Source organism: Schistocerca piceifrons, chromosome 2, assembly GCF_021461385.2.
Source record: "Schistocerca piceifrons isolate TAMUIC-IGC-003096 chromosome 2, iqSchPice1.1, whole genome shotgun sequence".
Taxonomy (NCBI): Eukaryota; Metazoa; Arthropoda; class Insecta; order Orthoptera; family Acrididae; genus Schistocerca; species Schistocerca piceifrons.
Genome location: NC_060139.1, coordinates 796,470,493 through 796,489,179, shown reverse-complemented (window position 1 = coordinate 796,489,179; position 18,687 = coordinate 796,470,493). Strand labels below are relative to the sequence as shown.

General features: G+C 37.6%; 1 protein-coding gene across 3 annotated transcripts in view; it reads left to right on the top strand.

Moving 5' to 3' along the window:
• Nucleotides 1-472: 472 nt before the first annotated feature.
• LOC124777886 (tRNA (adenine(58)-N(1))-methyltransferase non-catalytic subunit TRM6) overlaps nucleotides 473-18,687 on the top strand; it is a 35,028-nt gene continuing 16,813 nt past the window's right edge. The window contains exons 1-3 of one of the 3 annotated variants that reach the window (XM_047253431.1): nucleotides 473-836; nucleotides 11,761-11,908; nucleotides 12,034-12,107. Coding sequence is in view for 2 of the 3 variants with exons in the window: in XM_047253430.1 (XP_047109386.1) it covers nucleotides 12,083-12,107 (25 nt within the window). In the remaining variant the exon portion in view is untranslated. The remainder of the gene's footprint in view (nucleotides 837-11,760; nucleotides 11,909-12,033; nucleotides 12,108-18,687) is intronic. The other 2 variants (XM_047253430.1, XM_047253429.1) reach the window with 2 other exon arrangements.

The following is an 18,687-nucleotide window of genomic DNA, read 5'->3' as shown; positions in this document are numbered from 1 at the left end:
ATTAAACTTCCACTATTTACATCTGCTTTCCATACACCCATCATTCACACAGTAGGTAGTTACTTGGCTGTTAAAACCAAGTATTGTCAAAAATTAAATTATAATAAATTTTCATTAAAATGGTCTACTGCACTTGTTGAGAAACTCATGGATGGAATAGAAGGAGTTGGCCACCAAAAATTCTTTTAAATTATGTTCAAATTGTGCCTTGTCTGAAACTAAACTCTTAATGATTGTTGGTAACTTATTGAAAATATGCGTTGCTGAATACTGGACTCCTTTCTGGGCAAGAGTAAATGATTTTAAATAATTATGTACATTGTTCTTATTCCTAGTATTGATACTCTGTACTAAGCATTTGGTTGAAAAAAGAGATGTATTATTTACAACTGACTTCATTAAGGAGGAAAGTTTGTTGTAAATAATACATCTCTTTTTCCAACTAACTGCTTAGTACACGGTATCAGGAGTTATCTTTGGATTGTTGATATGTTATGTTGATGTATTGTATATATGCAGCACGTGTGTTGTTTGTCTGTGTCCGCTATTGTAGTATGAATTAAGATCGTTCACACTTTATGTGAGATCAGAATTACGAATCGGAAATGGGCATATATATATATATTATGGTTTCAGCCTAATATCAGCAAAAAAAAAAAAAAAACTGGCAGCAAGAAAGTGATATTTAATTTTTTTTTAATGTAGCTTGTTTACAAACAGCATTGATACAAATTTCAGAAATATTGTCAGACCGGCCTAGAGCCTGGTTGGACATGCTACAGATTTGAACATGATGCATTAGATTAATGAGGGAGTCGTCGTTCATACATAGCGAGGTAACGATTACTTGGGAGACTGTACAATTCTATATTATGCCTTTTTTTCCTAGTAAGGGAAAAAAAAAGCATTGAAATATTTCAAGACAATCATCCCGACCCCCTTTTATCCTCAGTTGTAGTGCAAACTCATTATTGAGGACAGAAACATATAATATTACAATGCTGAACGTAATGACCGTTGTAATGGGAAAGTAATATTTGAATGGATTGAATCGCATTTTGGTAGTGGAAAGCTCCTTGATCTTAGTAGTTGCGGTTTAGTCAGAAATCATTAAATTTCAATAGTTGAATCGTGCGTGTTTGGTCTGTCTCGTACTTATAATGAAGCAGCCAAATCTCAACTTTTAATACATACATGATGTATAGCTGTGCGGTACTAGCTGGAGAGAAATCGTCAGATGATATATGGCGGCGTCCAAAATTGAAAATTTGGTATCAACAGAATGAACATGACCATACCACATTAATTTTGTGCTATGTATGTATTGAAACAGAAAGTGAAAAGTGTTGCCCCTAATATTAGTTTCATTTGCATTCCACTTCTTGTGAATTTTAGCCCTTCTAGTTGGCCCAAAAACAGTCTGTTAAAAAGAGTGCTGGAACACAACTCTTTGGAAATAGATAAGTAACTTTCAGAAACTTTAAATCAAAAAGCACTCCACAGCAGAGTGAAAATTCACTCTGGATATTGATACCTGTTTTTACCACAAATTATTCAAGAACCAATTTGTGCAAAAATATTAATAGTTACGTAATGTTTTTCTAGTAAACAAGATAATGGCACATTTGTGTGAATTTTATGTATACGGCTGTCTTGAAAAGTGAAATTTTGTTAAAGAATCCCATGTGTTAAATATGGTGGCAAGCTATGTTTACTACTATCTCAGTCTTCATGGTATTACAGTTTCTCTGTTTTAGTGCGAATTTCAGGTACGTTAAATTTGTTGTGTAGGACCTGAGTCATATGGGATTGGATGTAGTAACTTATTTGAAACCCAATGAGAGTGTTATGAACAGACCTAGAGAAATCCATCATTGTATACCCTTCTACCTTGTATTAAATAGTGGCGTGTTTGTGTGTGCGTGCGTGTGGCATCTGGCTTTAAGAATATATGGAAGTTTCTGTTTGTCTCCAGGAAAACTGGTTCAAGATATTGGGCTGACAGCCAGCCTCACCATGTCAGACAATCTACATGGGTGGAGGAGGGGGGGGGGTGTAGAGAAAATATTCTCTGAAATATTTTTATTCATGTCAGAAGCAAACAACATAGAACATAGATGTAGGAAAAAAAGAAGAAGAGCAAAAGTGTTTGAGTTTCAGACCACAAAATGAATACAACAAGAGCACAAACGGCATCTTTTGTTAAGAATTTTATGGTGCACAAGTACTCACAGAAGCAATTATGTGAAACTTGGCCCCTATTCTCAAGACAGTCTCCAAACTGAAACCCCATTTTTAAAGATTATTCTTTTTGCTTGTGACATCAGAATGGCAAGAGCAGACCATAGACAATCTGTAATGTTGCACGTCTCATTGATTGTCCTGTGCTGTACGTGACATGCTTTGTCAGCTGTAGCATAGCCCAAAGTAAGTGCAAAAGTTGCACGCTTTGTTTGCGCTTTCCGAGTTAGTCCGATCCGTTTTCACTCAATGTTTGTTTTTTTTTGTTTTTTTTTACATTCGGCTTGGAGTTCACACAGGGCTTCTTCACAAACAAGGTGCACTTCAGTGTAACCCTTATACATTTTGGAGTTGAGCATTGCTCTAGTGTTGTTCCTTCATTATGAAACATATATTCGGGTTTTCAGCGGGTTCAATTCGAGCTCCTTGCTTTGATATTGTTTCTGAACTGTTGACAGCCCTCCGTTACAGTCTCAGTTTTTTTGTTTTGTTTTGGGCAACACAGTTATTGGTATAGGTAAAACCTTTAATCCTTTCATATAAAAGGTGATCTTTTGTATACATATTGAATGAATGTGCCTTTGGGATCCCATACTGACTCTTTGGTTCCAAAACAGATTTGTTGTTAGTCATCTAAGGATAGTTTTCTTTTGTAATGCTGTAGGTTTTTTTTAAAAAAAAAAATAAAATACAGTGATTCGCAGGTTTGTATGCTGCATTATAGCCCATGTAAATAGCTACTGTATTCATGTCTCTATCACACCCATCCGTGGATGAACGTTTGAAATGTTATGTTACATTAGAACTGTACTTTTAAATGTATATTTAAGTGTGTGTCTGCACTTGTCAATGACCTCTAGTTGAAACTGATCAGTAGTACAGAACGAGAAGACTTTTACCAACTGACCTACATGAGTAGAAATTTTTCCGTCTTTTGTCCTATGCTTCCCTTCTTAAATAAATTACCTTGCGAGGAATTTTTTGTGTGCTTTGGTAGAGAAAGTTGGTTTGGCTATTCCATGTTCCATGAGCTTCTTCATTAATTTTATCTACTGCTGCTTCAGAGTTTGTCACATATTTGAAGCAGTTGTTCACTGAATGGGTCTTGATTGTGCCCTTTTAGTATGGCAGCTGTTGCAAATATTTTTCTTTATAAGTCTCTTGGAATAATTGTCCTTGAGCAGGTTTGTTGCAATCTACAAATAATTCCTTTTTAATAGAATTTGGAGAGAGTCAACCATTCTAAAATTGTGTTTCCTTTTGAGTCATACTTTCTGGTGTCTTATAGCAGTAAAGATATCACATATAATCAGTTTACATCATACCACAGAAAGTAGATGCTATACTGAAGTGGCAGCTTGTAGCAACTAAATAGCTTCATCACAGAGAAAACTAAGTATTAACAGTAATTTAAGGTAGCACACATTAAGATACAATTAACAATAATTTACTGAAAACTACAGATAAATAACTTCAGTAAGATTATGAGGTGTAAAAAGTTTGCTAAGTTCACTAACTATGAGCACTCATCTATTCCTGAATCCAGCATGTCCAATCTCGCTCTGCTGGCAGTGACAGCATGCAAGTCTTGGTGCTGTCTGTTGATACATGTGTGCATATACTGCGACACTTTGAGACTGGAGGCACTGACTGAGTGAAACTGTGTGTCCTCTTAAATGCGCAGCCGACCGCTGTGGCCGAGCGGTTCTAGGCGCTTCAGTCCAGAACCGTGCAGCTGCTATGGTCGCAGGTTCGAATCCTGCCTCGGGCATGGATGTGTGTGATGTTCTTGGGTTAGTTAAGTTTAAGCAGTTCTAAGTTTAGGGGACTGATGACCTCAGATGTTAAGTCCCATAGTGCTAAGAGCCATTTGAACCATCTTAAATGTGCAGTTGACAGATGAATATTTATTTGTGATTTATTTGCCTGATGGCATATGGAAGCAGCATGTAGTCCCATTGTGTGTGTACCATTGCATCATACCGTAGGTATGGCGGATGGATAGGACCGTTTGAATAATGCATGGCAAAAGCATAATATAGTCTGTTATGTACACCATGTATCTCATCCGACCTAACTTTGTGACATCACTGTGGAAACTACCTTTGCAGTGTGATACCCTCTGCCTGTATGGCTGTGTACCGTATCTATGGGCAGACACAGACTTTTGAGCACAGGTGCACTATGCAATCACTTGTAATTATAAACTTTAGGTTCATGCTGTGCATAGTTAAATTAAGGGAAAATCTGTGATTGTTGATAAAAGATGGATTGTTAGGTTTCATTCTATAACAATAGAACCTGTCCATTATTTTTAGTCCTAAGTATAGTCTTATAATCACTGACATTTAGAACAGATCATCACAGACGATATCATGTTTCTGCAGACTGTGTGAAATGTAGTTCTTAATTTGTAGGTTTCTTTACAAATTTAGCCGTAATGGCACTGAATTATAAAAGATAATAGAATGAGGGAAAAAAGACAATCTATATGCCTTCATATGAGCCCCAAGTTATCTGATCTTTGGAATCCTTATGCGAAATGTACATTGGTGGCAGTAGAATCATAAATTTTCTCTCTAGTGTTTCTCGAAAAGAACATCGTCTTCCTGTCAGGAACTCCCATTTGAGTTTCTGGAGCACCTCCGTAATACTAGCATTTTGATAAAACCTACTGGTAACAAATCAATTGCCCACCTCTGAGTTGATTCATTGTCTTCCTGTAATACGACCTGATGGTGATTCCAAACACTCAAGCAGTACTCGAGAATGGGTTGCAGTAGTGTTCTATACCCTGTCTCCTTTATGGATAAAATACACTTTGCTAAACTTCTCCAACAAACAGAAGTCAACAATTCATGTTCCCTGCTACCGTACTCACATGCTTATTCCATTTCAGATTGCTTTGCGATGTTATGCATGGACATTTAATTGGCTGGACTGTGTCAAGCGGCACAATACTAACACTATATTCTAACATTATGAGGCTTTTTTCTGCACCCATCTGCATTATCTTACATTGTTGTACATTCAGAGCAAGCTGTCATATGTCACACCAACTAGAAATTTTGTCTAAGACATCTTGTATCCTCTTACAGTCACCCAGCTCTGGCACCTTCCCCTATACCACACCATCATCAGCAAACAGCCACAGATTGCTGCTCACTGTATCCCTCAGATCATTTATGTACATGGAGAATAAAGAGTGGTTCAATCCCAAGTACCAGGAGCACTTCTGATTGTATCCTTGCTTCTGATGAACACTTGCCATAGATTTTCTTGATGCAATAATTTACCAACAGCTGTATGTATAGTAGAAATTTATTTTATGAACTTCTTATATGCTACCAGTTTCGGCCTGACATTGATGACATAGAGGACAACAAACTGGGTTCTATTACACAAGAAGTCTTTGAACCACTTGCATATCTGTGAACCTATTCCGTACGCTTGAATGTTTGTTAACAGTCTGCAGTTGGGTATCACTTCAAACGCTTTTCGAAAATCAAGAAATATGGAATCTCCGTGTTGCCTTTCATCCATGGTTTACAGGATATCGTGATAAAAAGGCAAACTGAGTTTCGCACAAGTGATGCTTTCTAAATCCATCCTGATTTGTGGACAGAAGCTTTTCCATCTCAAGGCAATTTATTCTATTTGGACTCAGAATATGTTGAAAAATTCTGTGGGAAACCAATGTTAAAGATGTTGGTCTGTAATTTTGTGGGTCTGTTCTTTTACCCTTCATACAACTTTCCAGTCTGTTGGGACTTTGAGCAGGGTGAGAAATTGCTAATAAATGCAAGCTAAGTGAGAGGCAATGCCGTAGAGTACTCTCTGTAAAACTGAATTTGAATTCCTTCAAGACTTGGTGACTCATTTGTTTTCAACTCTTTCAGTTGCTTCTTCATGCCAGGGCTGTCTATTACTACATTCTCCGTATGGGAGCTTGTGCGATGTTCAAATAAGATATGTTTGTGTGATCCTCCTGTGTGAATGATTTCTTAAATATGTACTTTAAAACTTCAGCTTTCCTTTTGGTGCTTCTGTTGCTACACAATACTGGTAAGCAAGTGACTGGGTAGAAGCCTTCGAGCTGCTTAGTGCTTTTATGTAGAACCAGAATTTTCTCGAGTTCTCGGTAAAACCGTTTGTGGTATGACATTGTAAATTTTTATATGCTTTGCACATTGATCTTTCTACAGTTGCACAAATTTTTACTGACTTTTGCCTGTCGACATTGACACGTTCTTTTTTGAAATAAGAGTGGAACAAGTGTCTGCTTCCTCAGCATATTTCAAATTTTTTTGCTTTATCATGATGGGTCTTTTCCATACTTAATCCACTTACTTTGCAGATACTACTCCAGAGTGTGATTTACTATCAGTTTTTAACTTTGCCCATAATTCCTCCTTGTCTGTTGTACTGGAACTAAATGATGTCCGTTCATTGTCTAAGTGGGATGCTGACAACTGCTTATCTGTTCTTTTTAGGAAAAATACTCCCCTAGCCTTCCGGATGGGTTTGCTAACTTTAGTAACCGTTGTTACTATGATATCGTGATCGCTAATTTCCATCTGTATTGAGGCTCTTGTTAAGGCCAAGCCGGTTTTTACTACAAGGTCTAAAATATTTCCTTTGCATGTGCACTGTTGAACCAGCTGCTAAACACAGTTTACAGGAAATGTGTACAAAACTACTTCAGAAGACTGTCTGTCAATACCACCTACAGTTAATCCATACACATCCCAGTTTATACTTGGTAGGTTAAAGTTGTCTCCAATTAATATTGCCTGCTCTGGGTGTTTCAGTATTGCATGTTTTTTTGATTTGTTGTCTCTATGCAAGTTACGTAGCAATTATATTTATCTCTTGGGGTACATTCTGTCCCAGTATGTTAAAAATATTTGGTTGAATTAATCTTTAGTTGATACTTAGGCATAGAAGAATTGCTCAGTGATAATCATCAAGTCTTGTAATTTTTACCCTCTTTGGGGAGGTTCGTCCAATGTTGCTTGACTTCTGAGATGATAATACCTTCCACAAATATATTTGGTCAAAACTTGGAATAACTCAGTATCTTGAGCAGAACAGTCAAGGAAGTTTCCAGGAATTGATCCTCTCTAGATCTTATGTGTAGCTCTCAATCAATGACTGCATGGCCTTTCTCTCTGTTTATGAAGTGTATAAGAGACTAAGAATGCTCTCTGAAGACAGTGGGCTCCATACATACACTTATTAACAGCACACATTGCCACTGTCAGATTCGAGCTGTTGGTGATCATATTATTCCTTATTTTGACTGAATTTGACTTTTTGATCTTATTTTCCCTGAAGAAGAGCTTTTTGATTTCATAAATTTCCACTGACAAATTGTGAATAAAAACATTCATTAAATTGTAAGCAATATTGGCGTTATGATTTATCTTAAACATAGGTTGAAGAAAAGCAAACCCACATGGATATCATTTCCTGGTTTAGAAAAACCTTTTGTAAATGTTGACTGAAGTAGCTCTTTGAAATTCTGAAGTTATCACGCTATCTACAACTTGCACAGAAACCAGACTGCAGTTATATGAGTCAAACGACATGAAAGAGAAACAGCAGTTTAACAGGGAATGAGACAATGTTGCAGTTTATCCCCCATATTATTCGATCTGGACATAGAACAAGCGGTAAATCAAACTTGGGACTGGAATTAAAGTTCAAGGAGAATAAATAAGAAAGTCCAGTTTCTCAGCTGGTCATTTGGTGTGTGATTAGGAGCCTTAAGATTTGCTTATGGCATTGTAATTCTGTTGTAAGCAGCAAAGAACTTGGAAGAACAATTGAATGCAATTGATAGTGTCTTGAAATGAGGTTATAAGAAAAAAAAACAGCAAAACTAAAACCAAAAGTAACGAAGTGTAGTTGAATTAAATTAGATGGTGCTAGGGGAATTAGGTTAGGAAATAAGATATTAAAATAATTTATATTTGGGCAGCAAGAAACTGTTAATATCAGAAGTAAACAGAGTATAAAATGCAGACTGGTAATAGAAAGACAGGTGTTTTTGAAAAGTGGAAATTTGTTGACACTGAATATAAATTTTAAGTGTTAAACTATTTTTTTGAAAATATTTGTTTTTTGGTTTGGCATGATTACAGATAAGAGGTAAAGTGGGATGTTGATTGTGGTATTAGAGATGGCAAAACTTTTACAGAATAGACTAATACTGAGAGTTGCTTGAATTAAGTGTTTGGACTAAAAACAACAACAACAAGAGGAAGTTATAACTAACCATCTCCATGATTATTTGTTGTTTCTTATAGTAAATTTGGTTTCCATGGAGATTTTGACCAAACCCAAGTCCATCAATATAGATCTATACAGGGTTATTACAAATGATTGAAGCGATTTCACAGCTCTACAATAACTTTATTATTTGAGATATTTTCACAATGCTTTGCACACACATACAAAAACTCAAAAAGTTTTTTTAGGCATTCACAAATGTTCGATATGTGCCCCTTTAGTGATTTGGCAGACATCAAGCCGATAATCAAGTTCCTCCCACACTCGGCGCAGCATGTCCCCATCAATGAGTTCGAAAGCATTGTTGATGCGAGCTCGCATTTCTGGCACGTTTCTTGGTAGAGGAGGTTTAAACACTGAATCTTTCACATAACCCCACAGAAAGAAATCGCATGGGGTTAAGTCGGGAGAGCGTGGAGGCCATGACATGAATTGCTGATCATGATCTCCACCACGACCGATCCATCGGTTTTCCAATCTCCTGTTTAAGAAATGCTGAACATCATGATGGAAGTGCGGTGGAGCACCATCCTGTTGAAAGATGAAGTCGGCACTGTCGGTCTCCAGTTGTGGCATGAACCAATTTTCCAGCATGTCCAGATACACGTGTCCTGTAACGTTTTTTTCGCAGAAGAAAAAGGGGCCGTAAACTTTAGACCGTGAGATTGCAGAAAGCACGTTAACTTTTGGTGAATTGTGAATTTGCTGCACAAATGCGTAAGGATTCTCTACCGCCCAGATTCGCACATTGTGTCTGTTCACTTCACCATTAAGAAAAAGTGTTGCTTCATCACTGAAAACAAGTTTCGCACTGAACGCTTCCTCTTCCATGAGCTGTTGCACTGCGCTGAAAATTCAAAGCGTTTGACTTTGTCATCGGGCGTCAGGGCTTGTAGCAATTGTAAATGGTAAGGCTTCTGCTTTAGCCTTTTCCGTAAGATTTTTCAAACCTTTGGCTGTGATACGTTTAGCTCCCTGCTTGCTTTATTCATCGACTTCTCCGGGCTACGTGTGAAACTTGCCCGCACGCGTTCAACTGTTTCTTCGCTCACTGCAGGCCGACCCGTTGATTTCCCCTTACAGAGGCATCCAGAAGCTTTAAACTGCGCATACCATCGCCAAATGGAGTTAGCAGTTGGTGGATCTTTGTTGAACTTCGTCCTGAAGTGTCGTTGCACTGTTATGACTGACTGATGTGAGTGCATTTCAAGCATGACATACGCTTTCTCGGCTCCTGTCGCCATTTTGTCTCACTGCGCTCTTGAGCGCTCTGGCGGCAGAAACCTGAAGTGCGGCTTCAGCCGAACAAAACTTTATGAGTTTTTCTACGTATCTGTAGTGTGTCGTGACCATATGTCAATGAATGGAGCTACAGTGAATTTATGAAATTGCTTCAATCATTTGTAATAGCCCTGTATTTAGCAGTGTCCCCACAGTCTGTGAGTAACTCAAAGGGAAAAAAAAGGAAGATTATATCCTTATGTAGTTACCTTTTGTAATAAATCTACAGCTCCAAAAGCTGAAGTGATTCTTTTAAAAAAATTGAATTATTTTCAATTTTTTACATGGACATATCAATATGGTGACAAGCAAATGTTATGCATATGAATCTTACTGTTACAGTTAGTTATTACAACAATCAATAATAGGTCACAATTCAATATAATATTTACACACATTAGTGCTTGCAAGGTCATTAGTTTACCACATACCACAAATTGTAGTTTTTATGGAACCATCTTATTTATTTGTAAAAATACTTGAAAATCATATCTCTGGCTTGTGTACACGTATGTTTTAATACGAGGGCTGTTCAAAAGTATCCAGTCTTATTTTTATTGTCAAAACAAGCAGTCATATCGGGGCATGCATGCTTTCTCCATGTTTGGAGGCATAAGCAGGGTACATGCCTGAGGTTTTTTTTTTATGAGTGTGTAAACAACCAATTACTGGCTCATCATTAACAAGTGAAAGTGTGTAAGCAGTAGTCACTGGATTTTGTGTTGTGGACAAAATGACAGAAAAACTGGAGCAACATTATTGTGACAAATTTGATTTTAAATTCGGCGATTCTCAAGTTGAGACAATCCACAAGATTCGACAAGTGTTTGGGCATAAAGCAGTTGATACAACATGGATAAAGGAATGGTGCAACTGCTTCAAAGATGGCCACTCATCAGTGAAGAGTGAAGCACATTCAGGTAGGCCCTGAACCTCTGCAAATGAAGTTGTTATTGCTCATGTAAGGACTGTGGTGTGCAGGAGAGATGTATCACATTCGGAGAACTTGAAGACAAGGTTAAAATTGATATTGGACCCTTTCATTGTGTTTTAATGGAACATTTGCACTTCAGGAAGATCCCAGCAAAATTTGTTTCAAAGTTGCTAACAACCTAGCAGAAGAAATGTCATTTGCAGATAGCACAAGACATGCTGGGTACTCTGAACACTAATACCAACTTTTTTAACACCGTGATGACTGGTGGTGAGTCCTGGGTTTATTGGAATGACCCAGAACCAAAATTCCATTTGTTACAATTGAAGCATCAGTCATCCCCAAGACCCGAAAAAGCAAGGCTGGTCTGTAGCAACATGAAAGTTCTGCTGACTGTCTTTTTTGACTCCAGTTGTGTGGTCTATCACAAGTACACCCCAGAAGGTACTAACATCAATAAGGAGTTCTAGCAGGATGTTCTGTGTCATCTTTGTGAAGCAGTGAGATGCAATCAGTTGGACTTGAGGGCAGCAGGCAGTCTTCACCTTCAGCATGATAAGCCGTCCACTCTTGTTTTCAATTATTCAGAGTTTTTGTGGCCAAACACAACATGGCTGTGATTTGTCAGTCTCCCTGTCCTCCTGAACTAGACCAAGTGATTTCTCACTTTTCCCTAAACCGAAAAGACAGAATGGGACCAGATTTCAGAACGTGGAAGACATGCAAAATTTGATGGAGCAGCACCATGCCACACCAAAAGAGGCTTCCCAGTAATGCTTGTAGCAGTGGCAGCAGCATTTGGAGAGCTTGTAGAAGCTTAATGGGACTAGTTTGAAGCTGACTAGTATCAAACAATTGTATCTGAATAAAGATTGATTTTATAAATAAAAGTTAGATACTTTTTGAACAGTTCTCGTACATTTGTTGACTCTTACTATGTACTTCTTAAATATTCATTGAACTAATTTTTATTTTTATTATTATTATTATTATTATTATTATTTTTTTAGATTTGATGTGAACATTCTCTGGTTACTAGTTTTCAAGAACTCTGGCAGCTTCTTCTGAACTGAAGTTAGCCATATGTTGAATTTATCCTGTTGATTGTCAACATCTTGGCTGGAAGGTTGGCTGGAATCTCTCTTGCATGTTGTTGTAGTGAGTGTATCCTTGTTGCTTATAAATTAAGTTAAATTATTTTTTTTTCATTTTGTGCAAATATTAGTGTCTACAACATTACTATTTGTATTTGTGTGCATTTATATTGGTTTCATAATTTACAGTGATTTTAGTGAAGTGCTACTAGAAAAGTAGACAGTTGTCCCTGCCATTATGGAAGTGGATGAGGCTTCTGATGGTAAGTAGGACAGTTATGTGTACACTTTTACTAACAGGGACTTATTTAGATGAATCTGCACGGAAAAAGTAGGGTTTAAATGGAAGAAGAGTCACCAGAAATAAGTATCAAGGAGACTTAACTTCAGGAGGCTGATTTCAGATTGTACAAAACTGAGACAGGAACTTCATGAAATATTTGTTATCGTGCTCAAGGAAACCTGCAAAACAATTGGCTATCATTTTTTAAAGATCTGCCATATTTTGTTATGCAAGTTACTTACTATAGAGTGAATGAATTGCTCTGTGAATTGTACAGATAACCCAAGTTTAAGGCAACTCGAAAATTGTAAACTGTCACATATTAACCTAAGTATCATTTTTGCCTGCTCTATACTCTTCCCATAATGACAATCAAGAGGCCCTGGGAGATTGGCTCATTGAATTTAGGGGACTGAAAGAAAGAAAATGGATTGTGATAAGCAAAAGTAGTTGTGTTCCGTCAGTGCTCGAATGCTCATTGTGCAACATGGCACTAACTAAAACACTTCCCTTCTTATTGAAGACAAATAATGAGGTACAAAAGAGCCACAGTACAAAGTGAAGTATTATTGCGATTAGCAACCTGGTCTGTACTACTAGTGATAATGTTTCAAACATTGGGATGGGCCAACCATTTGGTGACTTTCAAGGAAGCTGCTGGAACAGTGTATGGTTACTGTAATTAGCTGTGGATCTTTGAATTTCAAGGGATTAGTGAATTATTTGTGTGTTCGATCATTATTGTGATCTCTTTCTATGATGTGTAATGATTCAGTTGCTTTACAGTTATAATACATTTTTGTTAGTGAAAAATATGGCAACAAGCTGGCCATTTATATAACTGCCTTTTACATTAATCTTAACTTTATTGTTTTTTACATTTGGTGATTTATATTTAGCTTTACGCCCCATCCCCCCTCTCCCTTTCACTTCTCCCACCCACCTTCCCTGTCTGTAGTTCTGTATTATACTTTCAGGAACTCTTGTTTGTTGTTACATCTTGGCACAGGTCCTAGCTACCAGTATCAGGTTGGTGTGACTTGCATGGTGCTTTCTGGACATTGATGACAATATTGTTCTTTTGTGCTGTCTTCTAACCTTTGTAATGGAATTGAGATGGAATAGAACCTCTTTCATTGTTTAGGGTGAGTGCTGAGAAGCAGAGTAGGATCTTTGGTGAGGATGGTGATCTGCCAAAGTAGCAAGTTTATGTAAACTCTGTAAATAAGTTTATTAACCGTTAGACATATTTATATGCAAGGTTTGATCAGCAGATCAACTAACATCAATTGGAACCTCTTTCACATTGAGTCCATCCTATTACACATACGCTTTCCTCTATTGAGGGGCAAGAGCCACTAGCTTCTAACCAATATTAAACGGACTACCTTGGGTGCCGAACTTAGAGACAAGTCCAGTTGTTGCCACTTGTTCTGTCATCTACTGAGTCAACGGCTGGGACATAAATTAGACACTCGTAAGCTTGCTACTTGTCTGTAAGTTGTAGTTGTGCCACCAAGAGTAATAGTGTCTGTCTGTGGGTGAAGTACTGCTGTTTCTTCAGTAGTTGCTGCTGTCTGCCAGTGTTGCTGGCTTCTGCCTCAGCTTCACTGACTGGTTACTGCTTGAATATTTCATTGATATTCTCACATTCTCTGATTTGATACTGGCAATAGCTGCCCTTTTATACACTTATTGAGGGTCTTTCCCACTCAGTTATGATTGCACACGATGCTCTTTATTGTCTTTCTGGCCTGCTGGAACATTCTCTCTAATAGACAAGCCTGTTAGCCACATTTTTCACCTTCTCAGCCTTCTGACGAGTTGTAACCACGTGCTGACCTTCAAGAGATAACGCAGTGAACACCTTTATCCAAACACATTATCTTTTCCAAATATCTTTCCTACCACCCTGTCGCCTCTCAGAGTAGACAGGCCTGCACTTCTAGAGCTAAGTTAAGCAGACTAGTGTGCCACTGAGAAGCTTTCATTGGAATCTTTTCTCCTTATAATATGACATACAGATACACTATTCCTTGGTCATGACAACATAGTGGAAGGAGTTGTCAAGCAGATATTATCTATTAGAGTTTCACCTCACTGTGGTGAAAGGTCAACGATTTTTATGAGTGAATACTTCACTCCTTTCTGTGCCACACTACGGATGGATGCTGCAATTCATTCCTCCTCCTAGCATTATATTTGTGAATGCTACTGTTCATTTTTAACTGAGATTGGTTGTTGACAACTGATGTCATGATAAAGTAAATATACTGCGAGGATGCTGTCAGAACGCCCGGCTGTTTAACTAGCTGCCTAAAAAGGGTTCCAGAATGGACACCACATGTTATCCTTATTACACATATCTGCACAACAAACACTGTGAAGTGAATGAAAATAAGAAAAATAAGTCAACTTTTTAACATTTTCATCCCCAAAGTCTGCTGTTATCCGTAATGCAGAAGCTGCAGGGCGTAGATTTTTTAGATGATCCATAACACCTGACTTTCAGTTCGGACTCATATAAATATAGACACCTAATAATTTACAATATTCTGTTCCAATAATAGCTTTTGTTTGAGGCGCTGTTTGTAATGATGTGGCCAGGCCTTGTGCCATACCAATTTGCAGACTGTATTATGTTAAATAAGTCTATTGAAAGTCCATTTGCAGAAAACCAGTTAATAATACTCAAGAAGATTGTATTTACATTTTTAAATGTTGCTGTTTCTCCAAGTTACATTGTGTGGATGGAGCAGGCCAGTAATGTTCCTGTACTCAACATACAGCTCCTAAGTTAATGTTCAGCTCTGTCCTATTTTCAACTAAGTTCAGGAAAACCACAATGATTTACTGAAATCAAGTAGCTTCACTTGAAGTTCAGAACACAATGGAAAGATGTCAAGTCCTCATACTCAGCATCCAAGAATAATTCAACTCAATGCATGATATACAGGATAGCCCATACTGCTGCAAACTGAAATGTATAACTGATCTGTAACTTGTGCTAAATTCTATCAGTCCAGCATCTTTCAACTGGAATTTATGAAGTATTGTGGCCAAACTTTTACTGTCACAGGTTCCTCCATATAAGACTTGTGATACTAGTCTTTCTTGTTGTCCACAAGTTATATAAAACATGTGTAAATCGATAAATGCAAAACTATAGTATCTATACTATTGTTGCTATGTGTCAGGCTGCATTTCATGCTGTTGTGTGTGCCTCCACTTTCAATTAGTTATGAGTTAATGGCCTAACTTTGTTACAGTGTACCACATTGGATGGTTAAAGTCTTTCAGGATGAGCTCATTTCAGAAATGTTAATTGTAGGGCTGGACAACAGGTTGGTGGATCCTATCCAAACCTGCACATCCCTCAAATTACCCCTCAACGGCAACAAGAAGAGCTCAACATCCTTACAAATACCAGCTTGAAACATGACTGACCTATCTACTGGCTGAACTTATAAGATGTGCATTGGTAAAGTCTTAGACACAAAATGTGGCCAAAGAGTCCAAGTCTGTATCATTGAATTAAGGCACCAATTGAACACTTGCCCCTATATCCGGCCATCTGCACGATCTTGTAGCACTGTAGGCTGTGGAAATGTCTGTAGGAAGTGTTGCTTCTGCTAAAAGTGTAACAGTGCTTTATCTGCTTGTGGTCTAACAGTAAATGTCACACAATGCAGACACAAAGCCAAGAGTTCAAATCCACTCCTTTTATTTTTTAAACCACATTTTGCTGCCTTCTAAAGGTGTTAGTCTGATGGAGCTTCAAAAATAATTTTCTTCACTCTCAAGCACACCAGTAAGAGCAAAACTCATTAGAAACATTTCTGTGAAAGAGCCTGTGGCTGCATCAGGATCAGAAGAGTTTATGCTTGAGATTTTCTTCACTGTAAGGTGCTCACTGCCCACCAACTGGCTTAAGCCAGCTGCAATCCACCAAGGTGATTGTAGCATGGTATGCAGTGCATGTCTTGGACAAATTTCTACTCTTGCATTGGTAAGCATAAAATTGTTTGTTGTTGTAGTTTCATTTTCTGCGCAAAATAACTTTGATAAACCAAATGAACATCATGTAGTAATACAACACATGAAGGCTTCTGTGCATCAGAAAAGGATTTTTTTGTTTGAAGAAAGATCATTCTGTGCAAATGATTTTCCACATTCAAGAAGTCTCAACAAATGATGTATGTAATGAACTGTTACCGTTTAACATTGGGGTGACATTTACATTCAAAAGGCAAGCTCCAGAAGTTGGGTGTTGGAGTACTGCATGCGCTAATTCAAGGCAACAAACATTAAAGGAGTGCCTATTAATATATTTTTGCTTGAATGTCATCATTTCACTCATTGAGGATTCCTGTGCAACATTGTTCATGGTGATGAGTTGTGATGTCTTTATGTTAACTTCTTAAGAAGAAATTGATGATGGAGCACTAACAAGAGAGATCTCCTCGAGCAGTAGGCAGTGTGAACAGGTAATATTTTGTATTGGATGGCACTAAATGGATGTTGTACACTGCAGACTTCTCACCAAGGGTGCGCTCACCACAGCTTGTGTTTCTTGCCAACAACTCTGACACCTTTCAGTCACAGTATATGAAAAAGAACCAACAAAACTATTTTAAGTGTTATTACTACACAATAATGTGTTCTGCTAACTTCACAAATAAAACTATTCAGAGGAAGTCGTCCCTCACACAATTACTCTGCTTATCTTACACCTTCAGGTGTTTGCCTTTCACACTACATATCAGTCAGTCACCAAGAAAATTCCTTTTCGGTCAAAAATGCATTCAAATCTGATTTGACATCCCCAGCTCCAAACAAGTAGGTTTCTATAGGCATGGAATCTGCAAACTACATGAGCATTGCATGTTGTTTAGATATGTTGGAGAATATATAGTTGATGATTAATTTCTGTCGTATGTTTACTGTTGTTTTCAACAAAATAATGGAAAAGTGCTGTTAAAATATGCACAGTACTGATAAAATGAGTTACAACTTGCTGCTGTAACCTTCTGGTTAAGTATATTTTAATAAAACTTAAAAGTACCTGTAACATGAGTGTGCCTAAACCGCCATGAATTAGTAAGATGTTATGTATTTTGAACTTCACCTGTGTTGTGTCATGCTCAAGCAGCGTGGAAATTTGACACTTGGAAGAGATGCACAAGGAAGCCGAGTTAATAAATTATTTAGTGCCACACTGTCACAAATAATCAACTGTGAGGAACCACAAATTTTTTTTCTTACATTATGGAGTGCTGAAGTAATGAGAGGACTTCTGATGGAGCTTCTTCGTCTTCTCCTCCTTCTTCTTCTTTCTCAGCACTACAGCCCTTGATGGGCCTTGGCCTCCTCCATAGTCTTCTTCCATATCTCTGTTTTTCTCTTCCATCCTCGTATCTCCATCATGGTATGGTCAGCCAGTTCGTTGTTGAGCCATCTAGTTTTGATCGACCATTCCTTCTGGTGAAATAATTCTTGTTTCATTCTGTTCCTTTACTTCTTCTATATCTTGAAAATTTGGTATCAGCCATTCTGTTTTCTGTTTATTACATGTCCTATCAGCATTAGACCTTAATTGTTTATAAACCTTTACATTTCTTCTTGTCTCCCTCTGAAGCATTCTCAGTCTTGCTGTATTTTTAGTCTTGTGCTAGTTTATATTTTTTAGTTTTTTCTATTTATTTTATTTATTTTTCTATTTTCTATTTATTACATATCCTATCAGCATTAGACCTTAATTGTTTATAAACCTTTACATTTCTTCTTGTCTCCCTCTGTAGCATTCTCAGTCTTGCTGTATTTTTAGTCTTGTGCTAGTTTATATTAGTTATCAAACCATCCATTCCTTTCCTTTTTTCTTATCCCAGTTGTTTCTTCTGTTGGCTCTTCACCACTTTCTGCATTCTGTTCTATCTATCTTGATTTACCATTGTTTCTTCACCAGCTATCAGGGTGTTTATGTGGTATGTTTTTACAGTTTCGATATAATTCAGTTTTTCTGTGTTCCAATTTGCTATTTTATCATTCCAGTTTTAAATATTACAGCTTACTTCTCTCTCACGATAGTTTTTACAGCACAGTTGTCTGAACCGCAGTTTGGATTCTTGCAGCTCCTTACACGTGGAATATCTTGCTTTCACTAACACATGGTCTGTTTTGTAAACTACTTGATTCCATGTTCCAGCGAAGTATTCTTTTGTGTGGAAAACAAGCGCTCAGTGAGTAAATTATTGCTAGTGCCAAACTGACATAAATGCAGCTCCATTCTCATTACTTTCCTCATGTAAAGTGTTTCTCCCTGGTAGCTTTCCACATTCAGTTTGCTCGACTGTGCATTGAAGTCTACCAAAACTAACAGTAGGTCAGGGTTTTCATGTACATTCAAGGTCTTTGTAGAATTGTTCTTTTATTAGGTCTTCATAGAACTGTCCTTTTATTCCTCCTCCTCCTCCTTTTTCTTCTGCCTATGTTGGTGCATGTGCGATTATTATCATTATATTCCTGAATTTCCCTTTTTTTCACAGTCTGCTGAACCATTC